Source organism: Myotis daubentonii, chromosome 2, assembly GCF_963259705.1.
Source record: "Myotis daubentonii chromosome 2, mMyoDau2.1, whole genome shotgun sequence".
Lineage (NCBI taxonomy): Eukaryota > Metazoa > Chordata > Mammalia > Chiroptera > Vespertilionidae > Myotis > Myotis daubentonii.
In genome coordinates, this window is record NC_081841.1 from 4777692 (window position 1) to 4795250 (window position 17559).

The window sequence follows — 17559 nt, forward strand, 5'->3', positions numbered from 1 at the left end:
GAAGACAGTCGCCATGTTGTTAAGACATTTCCCTGGGAGAGGCCTACCTGGAGAGGAACTGTGGCCAATACCAGCACCATGTTGCCAGGTGTGTGAGCACACCATCTTGCAAGCGAGTGTTCCAGCTCCAGCCAAACCTTCAGATAACCGCACCCCTGGCTGACATCTGGACTGCAACTTCTTGAGCGATTCTGACCAGAACCACCCAAACAAGCCACTCCCAAATTCCGAGCCCACAGAAACTGAGCAAGAAATGTTTGTAGTTTCAAATACTCTATGTTTGGGGGCAACAACCTGTTATACAGCAATAGATAAATGATTGTTATGATGGGGTCTGTATTAGTTCATTTTAAACTGTGGGACAACCTTCCAAGGGTTCATTGTGACCAGGGAAGAATAACTGAACCCAAGAAATGACGGAGGGAAAGGAACAGCCACTTCCCTTCAAGGTGGTATTCCCTGTCTGAGGGGGAAAATGCCCTTGGGCAAGGACAAGGCAGAGCTCATGCTACTGCCCAGGTCCCTTCTTTGTGTCACCAGGACATTTAAATCCAACCCCTGCCGATCTCAGCATCTGAACCAATACAAGCGCACAAGTGCCATTCCCTGTGCGGGTCACCCATGGTGAACACCAACCCCACTCGGAACAGCACCCCCAGCACTGCCCACCTCCCCACCACAGCAGGAGCGCTCAGTGCAGACTTCAGCTCCACTTGTCCTCCAGCTCAAAATCCACCAAGGGGTTCTCGCTATCTACCGCACTGGGTAGGGGTGAAGAGCCCACCAACGACGCATCAGAGGACTTCGAGCAGCCTGTGCACAGAAGGACCAACCTGCCGCCGGCCCAGGGGGGCGACCTGGGCTTGAAGTCTGGCACGCCATTTACTATCTGAGTCATCTTGGACAATTAACCCTCGTTAAACACTCATTTCCACACAGAGCTACTGTGAGGACAGGAGCTTACGTAAGCACTGGGCGCAGTTTCTGTTATTACTCCAGTGCATTCACAAGCACGCACTCGGCCTCTGTGTTTCTCACACAAATGAGAAACTACACAAGCTGTTCTGCCCCTGGCTTTTACCATTTGTCAACATGTCTTATACATCTTTCCAATGCCCATATACAGATCTATCGCTTTCTTTTTGTAAATTAACTGCCCACCCCTCCCCAATATGCCTTTTGTCTAGGTAGTTCTCATTAATCCTTCAGGTTCCAAATTAATTTCACTTTCTCAGAGAATCATTCTTGAACTCCCAGCCCAGTGAGAGCCCATTTTATATTCCCACTGACTACTTCTTTTTTTTTTTTTTTTTAATATATTTTATTGATTTTTCACAGAGAGGAAGGGAGAGAGATAGAGAGAGTTAGAAACATCGATGAGAGAGAAACATCGATCAGCTGCCTCTTGCACATCCCCCACCGGGAATGTGCCCGCAACCCAGGTACGTGCCCTTGACCGGAATCGAACCCAGGACCTCTCAGTCCGCAGGCTGACGCTCCATCCACTGAGCCAAACCGGTTTCGGCTACTTCTTGACATTCATATGTGAGAGCTGTCTGCGTGGTTTGTAAGCTCCTCTGGGGGAGGAATTGTGTCTGCTCACTTGTTACTAAATTCCCCAGGCCTGAGCACCAGGTCTGACACACAGGAGGTGCTAGAAAACATCAGTAATTAAACCGATGAATGTTGCTTCTTCTTACCAACCAGCTCTCTCGTGTTGAGCAGGGTTAAATACAGAGCAGGTGTGGTTAACCGTGTGCGAGCAAACTGGTACGAAGACAAATCAATCATTGACTAGTCTCAGATGCTTTTGGCTAGAGTGTAAACAGGTTAACTTTTTTTTTTAATCCTCACCCCAGGATATTCTTCCCATTAGTTCTTAGAAAGAGTGGAAGGGAGGGAGGAAGGGAGGGAGAAGACAGAGAGAGAGAGAGAGAGAGAGAGAGAGAGAGAGAGAGATGTGAGAGAGCCAACATTGATTGGTTGCCTCTTGCACATGCCCAGACCAGGGCAATGATCAAAACCTGCAACCCCACCTGGCTGGTGTGGCTCAGTGGTTGAGAATGAACCAAGAGGTCCCCAGTTCAATTCCTGGTCAGAGCACATGCCCAGGTTACAGCCTTGATCCCCAGTAGTGGACATGCAAGAGGCAGCTGATCAATGTTTCTCTCATTGATGTTTCCATCTCTATCCTCCTCTCTCTAAAAAATCAATAAAAACATATTTAAAAAAGAAAGGCAAAAAACCTGCACCCCAGGTATATGCTCTTGACTGTGAATCAAACCCTCGATCCTTCAGTCCGCAGGCCATGCTCTAGCCACTGAGCAACCGACCAGGGCAAGATTAACATTTTTGAGAGACAATTAGGCACCACCTATTAAAATGTAAAATGGTGGGATGTAAAGACAAAGCAGAAAATGGAAGATCAACCAGGCAGAGTCAGGAAGGGTGTGGTTCACCATCCCAAAACCCGAATTATAACCTGTGGCTTACAAGAGGCAACATGGCAGTGAGAGAGCTTAGATCTAGCTCCAAAGTCCAGCTCTGCCCTGTACTAGTTGTGTGACCTCAAGCAGGTTTCGCCTTTGAACCCATCTCCTCATTTAGAGAAAGGGAATAATACCTGCAGAATTACATGAGGTATGAAATGACATGAATGGGCCCCAAAGAATGGCAATTAAATGTAAAATGCTACAAGCAGTTTTTTGGGGGTTTTTTAAAGTAGCACTTACTAGGCTTTTTCCTACCATTTAAAAAAGTAGGACATATTTCATGGAGAAAAGTTAGAAAATACATAAAACACACAATTGGATTAATTCCCTGAGGCCCGCCCAGGGATACCTATAACCACCACTGCTTCACCACTTTCTGGCCCGATGCCAGATACCCAGTGGTATTTAACACTCAGTGTTTCCAAGAGAGGCACCAAACACTGGTTCCACAATGAATCTCCCCTCCCCACAGTCCCTGGTACCACGGTACCCACACTGAACAGGTGTCATGGCTGAGGTTCCGAAGCAAAGACTGAAAATAATAACAATCATCAGTAGTATAGTTAACACGCTACTGAGTGCCAAGTTATAACACTATGAACAGCCCTCCTGTATACAAGTGCCACAACAGATGAGGAAACCGAGGTCTGGGTGAGGGTAGTGACTTGACCAAAGTCTCACAGATAGAAAATAACAGAGCCAGCATTCAAATCCAAGTATCTCCTGACAATTCTAAGTACTGACCTGGACCTGAATGAGTTAAAGAAATTGAATGAATCTAACCACTATGCTGTACACCTGAAACAAATATAAAATAATATTGAATGTTAACTAAAAAATAAATCAAATCAAAATGGAATAGATGTCAAACTGTTAACAGTGGCTATCACTGGAGGGTGAAATTATGGAGAACTTTTAACTTTTTATAATCAGAAAAATTTTTAAATATTTCTTTTTAAGCACCACACACGCTATTTTCTGCAATTTGCGTTCTACTTCAGAATGTTAAAAAGCAAAAGAATGAAGACAGAGTTTTCTAAAGAACATGAATATTAACCTCTATTATACAAAAGTAACTGGCAAAAAATTTAAAGATTTACAACATAAAGTATGAGCAAGGGTTTGGGGGAGAGTGGCCTTGAATTGGAGAACACTAGTAAAGTCTTCTCAGTGAGAACTGGCAATAGATACTGAAACTTTTTATCATCGATTTGAGAGAGAGAGACATCGATTTGTTGTCCCACTTATTTATGCATTCATTGGCTGCTTCTTGGATGTGCCCTTAACCCAAGATCAAACCTGCAACCTTGGCGTATTGGGACAATGCTCTCACCAGCTGAGCTACTCAACCAGGGCCTAGCAATTAAAACTTAGTAACGACGGCTCTTATCGAGGCAGCAGTGGTAGCAGCTGCTCTTCCAGTGCGACGCTGCCCAAGGACGACAAGAAGATGCTGGAATGTGGGCCAAGAAAGACAAAGACTCAGTGAACAAATCTGGGGCAAGGCCAAGAAGAAGACGGGATCCAAAGACAAAGTTCGGGACAACCTCAATAACCTAGTTTTGTCTGACAAAGCCACGTATGACGAACTCTGAAAGGAAGTTCCCAACTATATAAGCTCATAACCCTCAGCTGTTGTCTCTCAGAAACTGAATGAAGATCCTGGGCTCCTTGGCCAGGGTAACCCTTCAGGAGCTCCTCAAATCAGGGGTGGGGAACATCCGGTGAAATCATGTGGTCTGGCCCTACCAGGGCATTAGGGGTGAGTTAATTAAATGTTTGACCAAATATAGCAGCCTAATCTTTAAGCTGATAATTTTGTATAGTCTGCGAATGATGTTATAAATATCCAAATGGCCCTTGGCAAAAAAAAGGTTCCCCACCTTTGCCTTAAGTGAAGGACTTATTAAACTAGTTTCAAAGCACAGAGTTCAAATAATTTATACCAGAAACACCAAATGTGCGGATGCCCCAGCTGTTGGTGGAGATGCAGGAACAACAGGTCTCACCAACTGTACATTTTGAAAAATAAAACTTTATTAAACCACAAAAACCTTAGTAACAACATAATGACCTAGAAATTCCACTTCTCCATATCTACCCACACCATACCTATACACAAGGCAGCTGCAAGAATGCTCAATGAGCGTACGAGCACAACCAATAGATACAGACAGTAGGGGGGTGAGGGCATGTGCTGGGGGGTGGGAGCGGGTGAGGAAAGGTCAATGGGGGAAAAAGGAGACTTACATAATATTTTTAAGCAATAAAGAATTTAAATTAAGAAAAAAAAGAGTGGGGGGGGGGGAGAATGCTCAAAGCACCATTAAGTGAAATAGTTAAAAAATTAGAAACAACATAAATGTCCATTTATTTTTTTTAAGGTTATGTTTTAGCCCTGGCCAGGTAGCTAAGTTGGTTAGAGCATCATCCTGTAATGCCAAGGTTTTGGGTTCGATCCCCAGTTAGGACACATACAGGAATCAACCAATGAATGCATAAGTAAGTGGAACAACAAATCAATGTTTCTCTCTCTCCTTTCCTCTCTCTCTCTCTCTCTCTTTCTCTCAAATCAATCAAATGAAACAAAAAGTTATACTTCATCCTGTGCAATACTGCACAACACTTTAGGAAAAATCCCCAAGACTCATTGTTAAGTTACGTAGTGCTTTAACACTCTGTACTTCTGTATGTACATTTATGTATGTGGATTTACACCTCAGAGGACACACCCCAACCGACGTGCTTCTACTCCTAGGGAAGGAGGAAATTCAATCAAGGCCTGATAGAAAAGGAGGATTTTAGCTTTGTCAGTTGTGTTTCAAATATTTATAATGTTTCCATTGCTACTTGTATGATTATAAATGTACTATTTATAATTTGTACATGTTTTTAATTTGAATTGTAAAACTTAAGAAACATTGGGAGGAAATTTACCAAAATGTTAATTTTTTATACCTCTGTATTTTCCAAGTTTCTTACAAGTACCTTTATAAACAAGAAAAAAAATAATGAAAAAGGTGAAAGAATTACAAAAAAAATAAAAATTAAAAAGTAACTCACAGACAACAGTATGGTGATTACCAGAGGGAAAGGGGTGGGGGAGATAGAAGAGGGTATGGGGGATAATAGTGATGGAAGGAGACTTGACATGATAATGTATTATAGAATTATATACCTGAAACCTATATAACTTTATTAACCAATGTCACCCAATACATTCAAAAAGTAAAAAATATATATTAACTACAATAAATAAAAATTTAAAGAAAAGAAAAAAGGTAAGAAATTAATTTTACCTTAAAAGTAGGTATCACTGAGTCTTATAATATGCTGATCACTTGGCTGGGTATGAGTAGTCCAAATCATTATTATTATTATTATTATTATTATTATTATTTAAAGTATTACATATGTCTCCTTTTTTCCCCATCGGGCCTCTCCCCAGCCACTCCCACCCCCCAGCAGATCAGTATTATTTTAAAAAGAATGATGATTTGGGCATATTTTAAAAAAATAATGACTTACTTGGGTTTTGTTATTTCCTAAATCAAAAAGTAAAACATACTCAGTGCTCAGTTCAACCTGGCCCAAGGGCCCAGAGACATTCCTAAGTTCACCCATAAGGCCATCCAGCCCAGATGTCACAACAATTAGGACATGGAAAATTTTTCCCCATACTTGGAGCCCAAGTCTCTGGCCTTGTGAAATTCTCCTGGATAAATACCAGGCTCTTATCTAAAAGACAGACTTTCACTTAGTGTTCACCCTTCACTTTCTTAGAACAGAGGGGAGGAGGGCAGCCTCAAGGCAGAAAACCTCTCTTTGGTAAACTCCATAACCCGATGCGACAAGATTAGGCTAAGAAGCTCATTTTTTTCCAGAAAGTCTATTCCACTACTGGACAGGCCTAATACTTTACAACAAATGCTTCTTATATTGAACGGAAACGTGCCTCCATTCTCTCAGAGGACAGATTCTAGTGCTGGAGACCTGGGCTCAAATCCCAGCTCTGCCCAACAAGCTCTGTAGCCTTGTGTGGTTTTATTTAACCCTCGAAACATTGCTTTTCTCATCTGTAAGTGGAGTTAACACCTTCACAGGCTGCAGTGAGGATTAAAAAAGAATGCCTGTGCCCTAGCCTAGTGGCCAGCAAACTGCGGCTCACGAGCCACATGCGGCTCTTTGGCCCCTTGAGTGTGGCCACGAAGTTTCAATCACACTGTTCATGCGCGCCCGCACGTGGTATTTTGTGGAAGAGCCACACTCAAGGGGCCGCAGTTTGCCGACCACTGCCCTAGCCTGTTTGGTTCAATGGATAGAGCATCAGCCTGCGGACTGAAGGGTCCCAGATTCTATTCCGGTCAAGGGCACATGCCTGGATTTCAGGCTTGATCCCCGGTAGGGGGCGTGCAGGAGGCAGCGGGTCAATGATTCTCATCATTGATGTTTCTATCTCTCTCCCTCTCCATTCCTCTCTGAAATCAATAAAAAGAATTTTTTTTTAAAAGAGTACCTATGTGAAAGTACCCAGCCCAGTGCCAGACACCCTTCCCAGCCCTGTCCTTTGGAACCAGATCAAATTAATTTAGCAACTCTTCCACACTTTAGCCCTGCAAACTGTTGAAAACCATAATTGTGTCTTCTCCAATCTAAGCATCCCTATAGGGCTTCCTCTGCTATAAACCAACTCCCTAATTTTACACTTGGGTGGGAGTCTCCCATCAGGGTGACCAGTAGCCAGATGCCCTGAGATCTGTTTTGGGTAAATGTCAGCTGTCACCTGCTCTGTGCCAGTGACACTGTAAAGACCTCAGCCTCGCTAACTGCCCTGAAGATGCAGAGGAAGTGGCCTGCCCAAGGCCACACAGCTGGGAATGCTGAGCCCATGCCCTTCTCACATGCTCCCGACAGTGTCTCTCAGCCTCTGTTTAGTGGGCTCTCAGTGTGTCTGGTGGAGTGACTCCCAGGTCTTGTAGGGTCCCCTTCCTTGCTGGATGGTTCCACATCTCCAGGGCCCCCAAGGATTAACAAAGGCTCTGCTGACCCTGCATTTACTGACACAGGACAAACTCTGAAGGAAGGAACACACTCAATGTTGACCCCACTGGGGAGCTAGACCAGAAATGAAATGAAAATAAATGAAAGGCCCTGACCGGTTTGGCTCAGTGGATAGAGCGTCGGCCTGCGGACTCAAGGGTCCCACGTTCGATTCCAGTCAAGGGCATGTACCTTGGTTGCGGGCACATCCCCAGTGGGGAGTGTGCAGGAGGCAGCTGATCAGTGTTTCTCTCTCATCAATGTTTCTAACTCTCTATCCCTCTCCCTTCCTCTCTGTAAAAATTCAATAAAATATATTTTTTTAAAAAAAGAAAATAAATGAAAGAAAAAAGAAGAAGAAACAAAGTGAAACTGTGCCAGGCAAGATGACAAGGTTACCCTCCCAACAACTGTGCCAAGTGGGATGATTACCGGTCACTGCGTTCCTAGCTTAGATGAGAAAATGGTGACTCAGACAGATGAGAAAGTAAATTCCACTAAAATGTAAGTTGCACAAAGGCAGAAAACGTGTCTATTCCGTCACCTCTGTATACTCAGCGTCCAGGACAATGTCTGACACAGCAGTTGTTGAAGAAATACTCGGTGACAGAACGGATGAAGGCAGAGCAATGATTTAACGCTTTTAAACTCAAGTAGTGAGTTCCATGGCAGAGGCGGTGCTAAGCCTTCAGTGCCTGTTCAGAGACACAGCACATGGGAAGGTGGCCCACCCGGGGCCTGTCACATGCACACCCACGCAGAACTCTGGCCTCCCCATTTGGCCAAGGTCAGACATACTGCTCTCTTGTCTCAAGGGACGGTGTCTTCCCCTGGGACCACTTGTATCCAGAGAACAGTCCAAACCAAAGGAACTGACATCTTCTCAGGCAGGAGGCCAGCCTGGCCGGGCCAGTCTGACCTTCTGTCCATCCTGTGAAGCGCGGCATATGCCAGCACTGCCTTAGGGAACGTGTCAGCGGGCCCGAGCACTCAGAGCAAGTGAGCTGTCCCAGCAAGCGGGCTCCTGAAGGAGCCCGGTCTCCGGAGGCAGCTGCTTCTGTAAGAGAGACGTCTCCAGCCACACGCTGACCTGGCCAGGTCCAGGGCAGAAACACTGCACCCCCAGTGCCAAGGTACAGAAAGGGCATCCACTCCAGAGCGGGATGCATCTGGCTTCGAATCTCAGTTCCCCCAGCTGAGCCTCAGTTTCCTCTTCTGTAAAATGGGAATAAGAGAGCAGAGATCTTGTGAAGAGTAGAAAGAATATATTGCTTGGAAATGCGGAGAAAACAGTCTGGAATAATGCACACAAAATTCCTGTCAGTGGTTGCCTCCGGGGCTGGAATGGAAAGAAGGCTGCTGTTTCCCACTATGCCTTGTACTCTCTCCCCAACCACCAGAAGGTCATAAACACCAGGACGGCGCATCTCAGAATGGAAATGGGACTGAAAGTGTCTCATTTATCCACTCTTCCTATCCTTGAATGCCTAGCACAGAGTCATCCAACCTAAACAGGCCTTGCCCAGTGGTGGGATGGCACTACCTTATGAGGCAGGATGATGACCTCGAGGTCTTGGGTAGACCCTGATTCCTCTGACCATGACCCTTCAGGCACACAGCTTGCAGCAACCTGCTGCCTAGCTCTTCCTAGCAGGGAAGCCTCAGGTGGGCACTGCCTAGGCGAACAACACAGGAATGCATGTCAGTCAACACCTTCCTAAGAAAAAGCATATTCCCACACCTCCGCTGTCTCAAACAACTTTCTCCCACCCTTGGTAGGCGATACTTGGCACCTCTCCTAAGAATCCAAAGTGAAACAATTCCCTCCTGCAGGGAGGCAATGAGCTAGCTCAGTTGCTATGCAACTGGCAGGCACAAAAGTGATGCAGTCCTTTTCAGAGACTTGGAAAGGTGACAGGAGGTAGTGTCTCTCGAGTCACAGCCTCTAATGGGCTCCAAGGCAGTAGGGGGTTCCTTTAAGGAATCAGTTGATAGAATCACTCATCTGTCTAGTTCTCCTTTGCTGCTGGCGTCAGCAGCAAACTCCAGGCACACAGTGAAATGCATGCAAATTCCCAGCCCTACTCAGGCCCCCAGGCAGCAGCTCTGCACCAACGCACTATTTCGAGCTCAGGAGGCAGCCTGTGAGGCTGACCCACAGCTTAGCCCAGGGGTGGGCAAACTTTTTGACTCGAGGGCCACAATGGGTTCTTAAACTGGACCAGAGGGCCGGAACAAAAGCATGGATGGAGTGTTTGTGTGAACTAATATAAATTCAAAGTAAACATCATTACATAAAAGGGTACGGTCTTTTTTTTTTTTAGTTTTATTCATTTCAAAACGGGCCGGATCCGGCCCGCGGGCCGTAGTTTGCCCACGGCTGGTTAGCCTCTCCCTCTCAAGCTCTGCAGGTATTCTAGGCAGAAGGCATTCACCGCCCCAAACAGACATACATTCAGACAGGGCATGGAGCCAACCGAACTGTGTCCCCTCTATTTAGCCTACTCTACAGACGTCTAGTTTCACTCTCTACCCCAGGGGAGGACTCCGGGGAAACAGTTTGGCTGAGTGGTAGAAAGCCTGCATTCTGCAGCCAAACAGATCTGCATTCACAATCTGGCTGTTTATACTAGCTGTGACCTCAGACAACTATTTAACCTTTCTGGGCCTCAGTCTCTATATCTTGAAAGCAGGCTAATGATACCTACTGCTCGGGTGGTTGTGCGGGACAAACAGGCAGTATTTGCAAAACAAGATCTAGTTCAGTGACTGGCCTGACTACATGTGCCAGGGCAACCGCCAGGTCCAGGGTGGTCCAGTGTGGAGCAAGCCCCTCCCGCATGCAGCCCCTCCCCTGACCTCGGCCCAGTGTATTATTATAGCAATTGAGTGACCTCTTCCTCACCAGCATGTATATAAGCTCTTTCACAGGCAAAGCCCTTGTCTTCAACCAGCTCTGTAGCTCTCTCCGTGAACAAAAACAACAGTAACACCACGAACGTCCAGCAGAAGGTGAAGGAGCCCATCACTGAATTGGGGGCAGGGGTTAAAGGAATTCTTGAGACCCTCAGGTACCTCCTCCCAGCACTGGCCACAGAATTAAAGTTTCCAATCAGAAACCATCTCCATTTCTATAGTCGAAAACAGAAATACTCCTACTGCCCCTAAAATCCGCACGGAATTTAACATTTAATTATGAAAATAATATAAATGCAATTCAAGAGTTCATTTTCTCAATGTTGTCCTTCAACTTAGAGAACAAAAAAATAGGAAGCCAGTGGATTCATTTCTACCTCTTCTCCCAACTCTTATGAGCAGTACCCAAAAGGTTTTCCTGAACAATCAGTACATTCCCAGTATCCATGGAGATTACTGAAGGAACACACAACTTTCCTAGAGCAGTCTTTTTTAAACATATGAGCTGAAGGCCATGGAGTAAGTGCTGGGGCCATGGAGTCTGTAGGCCATCTGCAGGGCTAGGGCCAGAGACTAACATTCACCAAGTGCCTATACCCTGCGCCAGATTTGCCTCAAATACTTTATACATGCAGTCCCATTTAATACTCACAACAGTCATCCGAGGCAGAAGATACTGTGCCCATTTTACAAATTATGAAACTGAGGCTCTAGAATATTAACTATTTTGCCCAGAGCCACACAGCAAAGATGGAATTCCAGTCTTGGCTCCAAAGCTGGTGCCCTTTCCCTTGGCCCAAGCTTCGCAGAATGAAACCAAGAAAACCATTCTTCATACCTTTCAAATCCCCCCAAAATAAAGAAAAGTTTCTATAGGTTCATTCTGGAACAATCTGAGGAAAAGTCTGTCCCTTTGTCAATGTTAGAAGTGGCCCATTTCTAAAATAACACCAGAAACTACTCACAAATTTCTATATTGCATTAGAGTTTAAAGAACTTTTCAAGTATTATTAGGCCTTCAGGACCCTCTCTGAATGGGAAGGTAGCTATTAATTGCCCCATTTTGCAGATGTGTAACCTGTGATCTCAGACAACTACTTAACCTTTCTGGTTAAACAGAAGCTGAGGCCTTGCTTGAAGCCTCACAGTGAGTCTGTGGTAGAGAAGTAACCCTCAGGTTCCGGACATTCTGTGCGCTGTGCTTTAAAGACTACACGCAGCCTCCTTGCAGCCCCTCACCTCCTTCATGCTGACAGGCCCAGAGGCACCACTGCTTCCAAACCAGATGGGCCAATGAAGACAGACTGCTCAAGCATTAACATTCATTTTTTAAAAATACTTTTTTATTGATTTCAGAGAGGAAGGGAGAGGGAGAGAGAGATAGGGACATCAATGATGAGAGAGAATCATTGATCGGCTGCCTTCTGCGTGCCTCACACTGGGGATCGAGCCCCCAACCCCAGCATGTGCCCTAACAGGGAACTGAACTGTGTGTGACCTCCTGGTTCATAGGTTGACACCCCACCACTGAGCCATGCCAGCCGGGCGCATTAACACTCATTTAAAAATATTTTTTTATTGATTTTTTTTTTTTTAGAGAAAGAGAAACATCAATGTGAGAGTGGAACATCAACCAGCTGCCTCCTGCACCCTGGGATCGAGCCAGAAACCCAGGCACGGGTCCTAAATGGGAATCAAAGCGGTGACCTTTCTAGGCACGGGACGATGCCCAACCAACTGAGCCACACTGGCCAGGGCAACACTCATTTTAAATACTTTCCAGATGGCCTCTTAGAGACACCAGGCACCAGAATAAGGCCTGAGAGAGAACAAGGCTCACCTCGCACATGATGCTCATACACAAGTGAGGGACCCTAGGGCAAGACACTTGGCCCTACCCAGAGTCCTTACCTGTAAAATACAGGTAACTTGCTGAGAGCTGATTAAAAAGATCAAGAATTTATAAGTGAGCTTCGGCCCACACCTAAGTTTTACAAGTGCTGTGCAAACACATGACTACCGAATTCAAGTTCATCCATCCCTCAGTTGCTCAAGCCGCAAACCTAGGCATCATCCTTAATTATTCCCTATCCCTCACACTCCGCATTCAACCCATGTGCCTCCAAAATATCTCCACTACCAGCACCAGAGTCCCAGACACCTTCACCACTCCCTGGTTAATCCATCAGCCACACTAGTCTCCCTGCCTCCTCTTTTCTCTCTGTGGTCCGTCACCCAAGCAGCAGGCTAAGTGATTTTTCTCAACCATAAATCATATCCTGTTGCTCCACACCTTAAAACAGTGATGGCAAACCTATGACACGCGTGTCAGAGGTGACATGCGAACTCATTTTTTTGGCTGATTTTTTTTGTTAAATGGCATTTAAATATATAAAATAAATATCAAAAATATAAATCTTTGTTTTACTATGGTTGCAAGTATCAAAAAATTTCTATATGTGACACGGCACCAGAGTTAAGTTAGGGTTTTTCAAAATGCTGACACGCTGAGCTCAAAAGGTTCGCCATCACTGGCTTAAAAGCTTCATTTCACTTGGAGTAAAACTCAAAATCCTTAGGAGAGCCATGACTCTGGCTGCTACCTCTTGCCTGGACCTTCCTTTTCCCTCAACATAGCAACCACTGGCCTTATTTCTTATCCTCAACACATTAAGCTCATACCTATCTCAGGCGCTTTGTACATGCTGCTCCTTCTACTTGAAGTCTCCCCTCCCAAAACGCTGCGAGACTGTCTTCTTATCGCTGAAGTATCAGCTCAAATGTCACCTCTTCTGAGAGGCCTTCCCCAACTACCCGGTGAAAGCCATGCCACCTCCCACCCCTACTCTGCCACACTATCCTATTTTATCTTCCTTTTAGCACTCAGTAGGCGCATTCTATTTGTCTGCTTCTTCCTCTTCTGTCTCTCCGGAACTACAGTACAAGTTCCACCATGCTGGTTCACTATTGCACTCCCAATGTCTAGAACAGCACTAAGCGTAGAGTAAACTTTCAACAAATGTCTTGGGAACAGCTGGTCCAAAAGGCAATGGCGTGCTCCCTTGGTCTTCAAGACAGTGATTTTACCCCCTCTCTCAAATTTGACATTGGAAGTTTGTTTATTCATCCAGTCAATCATTCATTCACTCAATTCAAATCAACAGTTGGCTACAGGATATCTGAGGAGACACTACAGTGAACATGAAACCTACATGGCACTTTATAGAGGCCCTTCTAACTTCTGCCAAACGTCAGGTCTCTTCGTGGTTAACTGCCATCTCAGATCTACAGACAAAGGTTACATGGCATCCCAAAGCCACATGGGAACTCAGCACCCCAGAACTTCAAGGCAAAACCAAACACCTAAGAAATGTATTTGCAAATTCCCGACTCCTTTTATTTATCACCCACAGCCCTTTACAGAAAACTAAATTTTTTTTTAAAGTATATTTTATTGATTTTTTACAGAGAGGAAGGGAGAGAGATAGAGAGTTAGAAACATTGATGAGAGAGAAACACTGATCAGCTGCCTCCTGCACACCTCCCACTGGGGATGTGCCCGCAACCCAGGTACATGCCCTCGACCGGAATCGAACCCGGGACCCTTCAGTCCGCAGGCCGACGCTCTATCCACTGAGCCAAACCGGTTTTGGCGAAAACTAAATTTTTAAAAAACAGAAAGTAAATGTGGATTTTCAAAAATTTCACCTCCATTTTCTTCACTCTGCTTCTAATCTTACTACCTGGTAGCAGGCACTGTCAAATGATAGAACACTTTCAATTTAAAGAATGCCGTTCTCAGCTTATAGAGCATTAATGGTACCCTGGGCAACAGGCTGAATCTTGATGCCAAAGGAAAGCAGAATAGTGCAGTGGCTGGGGCCTTAGGCTTTGGAACAGAAAGGTGCTAACTCAAATGACATCTTCTAGTGATAAGGCCTAGACAAGTTTATTTTATTTTACTTAATAACATTCACTACATGCAGGCAGGGTTCTAAATACTTTGCAACTATAATATGATTACTAGACCAGTCTGAAGTACTCTTATTATCTGTATCTCACAGGTGAAGAAACAGGCATAGAGAGGTGCAGTAATGTGCACAACGTTACAGCTAGTGAGTATTAGAGCCAGCATTCGAATAAGGTAGTGTGATGCAAGAATCCATGCTCTTAACCATTACATTATGCTTCTGCTCTAATCCTGTTTCTTCATCTATAAGACAGGGCGAATAGGTTTGCCTTATCTCACAGGGTCATGTGAGATTACTGGTACACAGTAAGGTAAATGTTAGCTAGTGGTACTATAATTGCCATCATTCTATTATCTACCTTCACCTTTGGTCCAGTCAAGGGCAGAAGAAAAATATTTTGGCTGAGAAAGATCTCCAAGGTTCTCTGAAGTAGAATACGTTATAATATAGTGGAAACTCCATGAGGACAGGAATTGTCTGCTTTGCTTATCATTGTATCTGAAGCAAGCCATGGTGCTCAGTAAATATGTGGTGAACGATGCCAAAGCCGGTTTGGCTCAGCGGATAGAGCGTCGGCCTGCGGACTGAAAGATCCCAGGTTCGATTCCGGTCAAGGGCATGTACCTGGGTTGCAGGCACTTCCCCAGTAGGAGATGTGCAGGAGGCAGCTGATCGGTGTATCTCTCACATCGATGTTTCTAACTCTCTATCTCTCTCCCTTCCTCTCTGTAAAAAATCAATAAAATATATTTTTTAAAAAATGTGGTGAACGAGGTAGGAAAATATTTAATGCGTAGACAGAGTTCTGCCGACATGACAACCAAGGTAGTTCCATCACATCTCCAATGGAGCTAAACACGAAAGAGGTAAATTTACAAGGTATCAGAGGGCAGTGTTAGCTGGCCATCCGGCCATTACTTAACACAGCCTGGCTATTCGGAGGTAGTGTTGGTATAATGTTGTTCATTCATCTTCATGAACAGACCTGAATTTTAATCCTGACTCTGTCCCTGGAAGTCACCCAGGCTCTCAAGGTCTTGGATTTTGTCTATCTGTAAAAGAGGAAGTTGGACTACATGATGATCAGAAACTGTCTCATGACTTTAACAATCACCATAACAATCTGAATGGAAGCCAAATGACAGATGAGGAAACTAGGATACAGAAGTAACTTGTTCAAGGTCACAGGATCAGGGCAGAATACAAACTATAGCCCAGATCTCTTCTACATTGACCTAACACTCATGCTTTCCAAAACTCCTTTTCAGTTAAAAAATACTGTGACATTAGTTCTTTCTTTCACGCTCCCTATGTCTGTAATCATTTTTCTTAATCTTTCCTGACTTCACTACATCATGGGGCAGCAGGGTCAGGAAGAAACAACTACAGTATTTCCAGTGTTAACCTGGAGAATCAAAAGATCTGAGGTGGTCATTAGGGAAAATCCCTTGTCTTTGCCCAGAATTGGGAGGTCAGAAGTATTTTTAAGATGAATGATTTAACTTTAAACATATGGTTTAAATTTAAGCAAAATAAAAAAAAAAATAACTTCTAGTAACGTAACGCTTGCTGAGTACAGCAGATAACAATTTCTTTTTAAATCCAAGTTGTGCTACTTGATTCAAAGTAGATTCGCAAAGTTAAAAGACTTTCTGAGAATGTTTACAAACAATTGCCTTACTTTTATTAACAAAATACATGCTAGACATTGAACCACCGCGTACACACCTTCCTAGGGCTGTCATGTTAGAAGTGAAAAGCCCATCTGGCAGTTACAGTAGGTTTTCTAGATGGTTCATAACAGGAGAGTCAAGGTCAAACTGTTGAGTCTCTTTACCCTTTCATCTAGTAGCTGGAAAGCAACTAATTGTGAGCTCAAAATACTCCATGCTGGTACTCTCAAAAACATAAATGTTAGCTCAGAAATCGGACGGTGGCTCGGAAAGTTCGGTGAGGACAGGCTGACATGAACAAGGAGGACAGAGGGGCTATAGGACAAGATGCTCAGGCCACTCCGGTGGCAGCAGCAACTTTCACCTACTTTCTAGCAATTTCATTCCTTATCAAATGAGAATAATCATTTCACCAGGTGATTATATGGCTTAAAATATGATCAGCAATTAAAACAATCTTGCGGTGTTGTGCAAACGGGAGAGATTACCGTTCTTACTATTTATTACATCCGGGGCCTGAAGACCCCCCTTTCATTCCTGGCCATGAATTCCACAGAATCCGCAAGAGATGGGCCAGGACACGCGTTTCTTCTCCGGCCTCCAGACCCGGCGGCTATGAATGCACCTCGCCGGCAAGACCCGCTGCCGAGAGGTGAGAAGTGAGGCCTCCAAGCTCTGGGCCTAGCGGGCTCAGCAATGCCCATGCCCCCCAGTCACCTTGTCCTCACCTTGAGGGACCGAAAGAAACCCTACGGGGAAGGGGAGTGCGGTCCTCAAAAAGAATGCCTCCATTCTTCACCCGGCCGCCACGGCCGCCACCCACACTTCCCGCAGGGCGGGGGCAGGGCCGGGAGAGCTGACAGCGGGGACGCCTTGACCTCAGGCACTGGAGGACCCGGCACGGGCGCTGGGCCCACGGCCGCGACAGGTACACAAAACGTCAGCGCCGGTCGGGCCGGCCCGGCCTCGCCCACAGCCGCAGGCGGACTGGCAGGCACCCGCCCCCGTGAACCCAGAGGGCCCCGAGCTCGCTCACCTGCAGCCGGGTCACCAGGAGGCTGTAAGGCGCCATTTTGTGCACTGACAAAGATGAGGTCGCGTGAAAGTGACGTGCCACACGACCAATTTAAAGCCTTCGGGCAGGGGGCGTGGCCTGAGGCAAGAGGCGTCACGGAGAAGGCGGGGCTTCCACTGAGGCTCCAGAGCCCGCGAGCGCAGTGGGCGGAGCTCCCGTGTTAGCAACCAACTTGGAAGAGGGGAGAAATCTGCATAACAACATTTGTAGGAGTAACTACCCGACAAAGACGTCTTATCGAAGTGCAAATTTCCTTTTTTTATTGATTTCAGAGAGGAAAGGCGAGGGAGAAAGGGATAGAAACATCAATGATGAGAAGGAATCATTGATCGGCTGCCTCCGGCATGCCCCACACTGGGGATCAAGCCTGCAACCTGGGCATGTGCCCTTGA

At 45.4% G+C, this 17559-nt stretch overlaps 1 protein-coding gene across 1 annotated transcript in view; it reads right to left on the reverse strand.

Moving 5' to 3' along the window:
• The window catches only part of ACO2 (aconitase 2), a 41911-nt gene extending 24631 nt beyond the window's left edge, over window positions 1–17280 (reverse strand). Inside the window, exon 1 of the mRNA XM_059680777.1 lies at window positions 17129–17280. Coding sequence (XP_059536760.1) covers window positions 17129–17164 — 36 coding nt within the window. The 5' untranslated portion in view covers window positions 17165–17280. The remainder of the gene's footprint in view (window positions 1–17128) is intronic.
• Window positions 17281–17559: the final 279 nt, after the last annotated feature.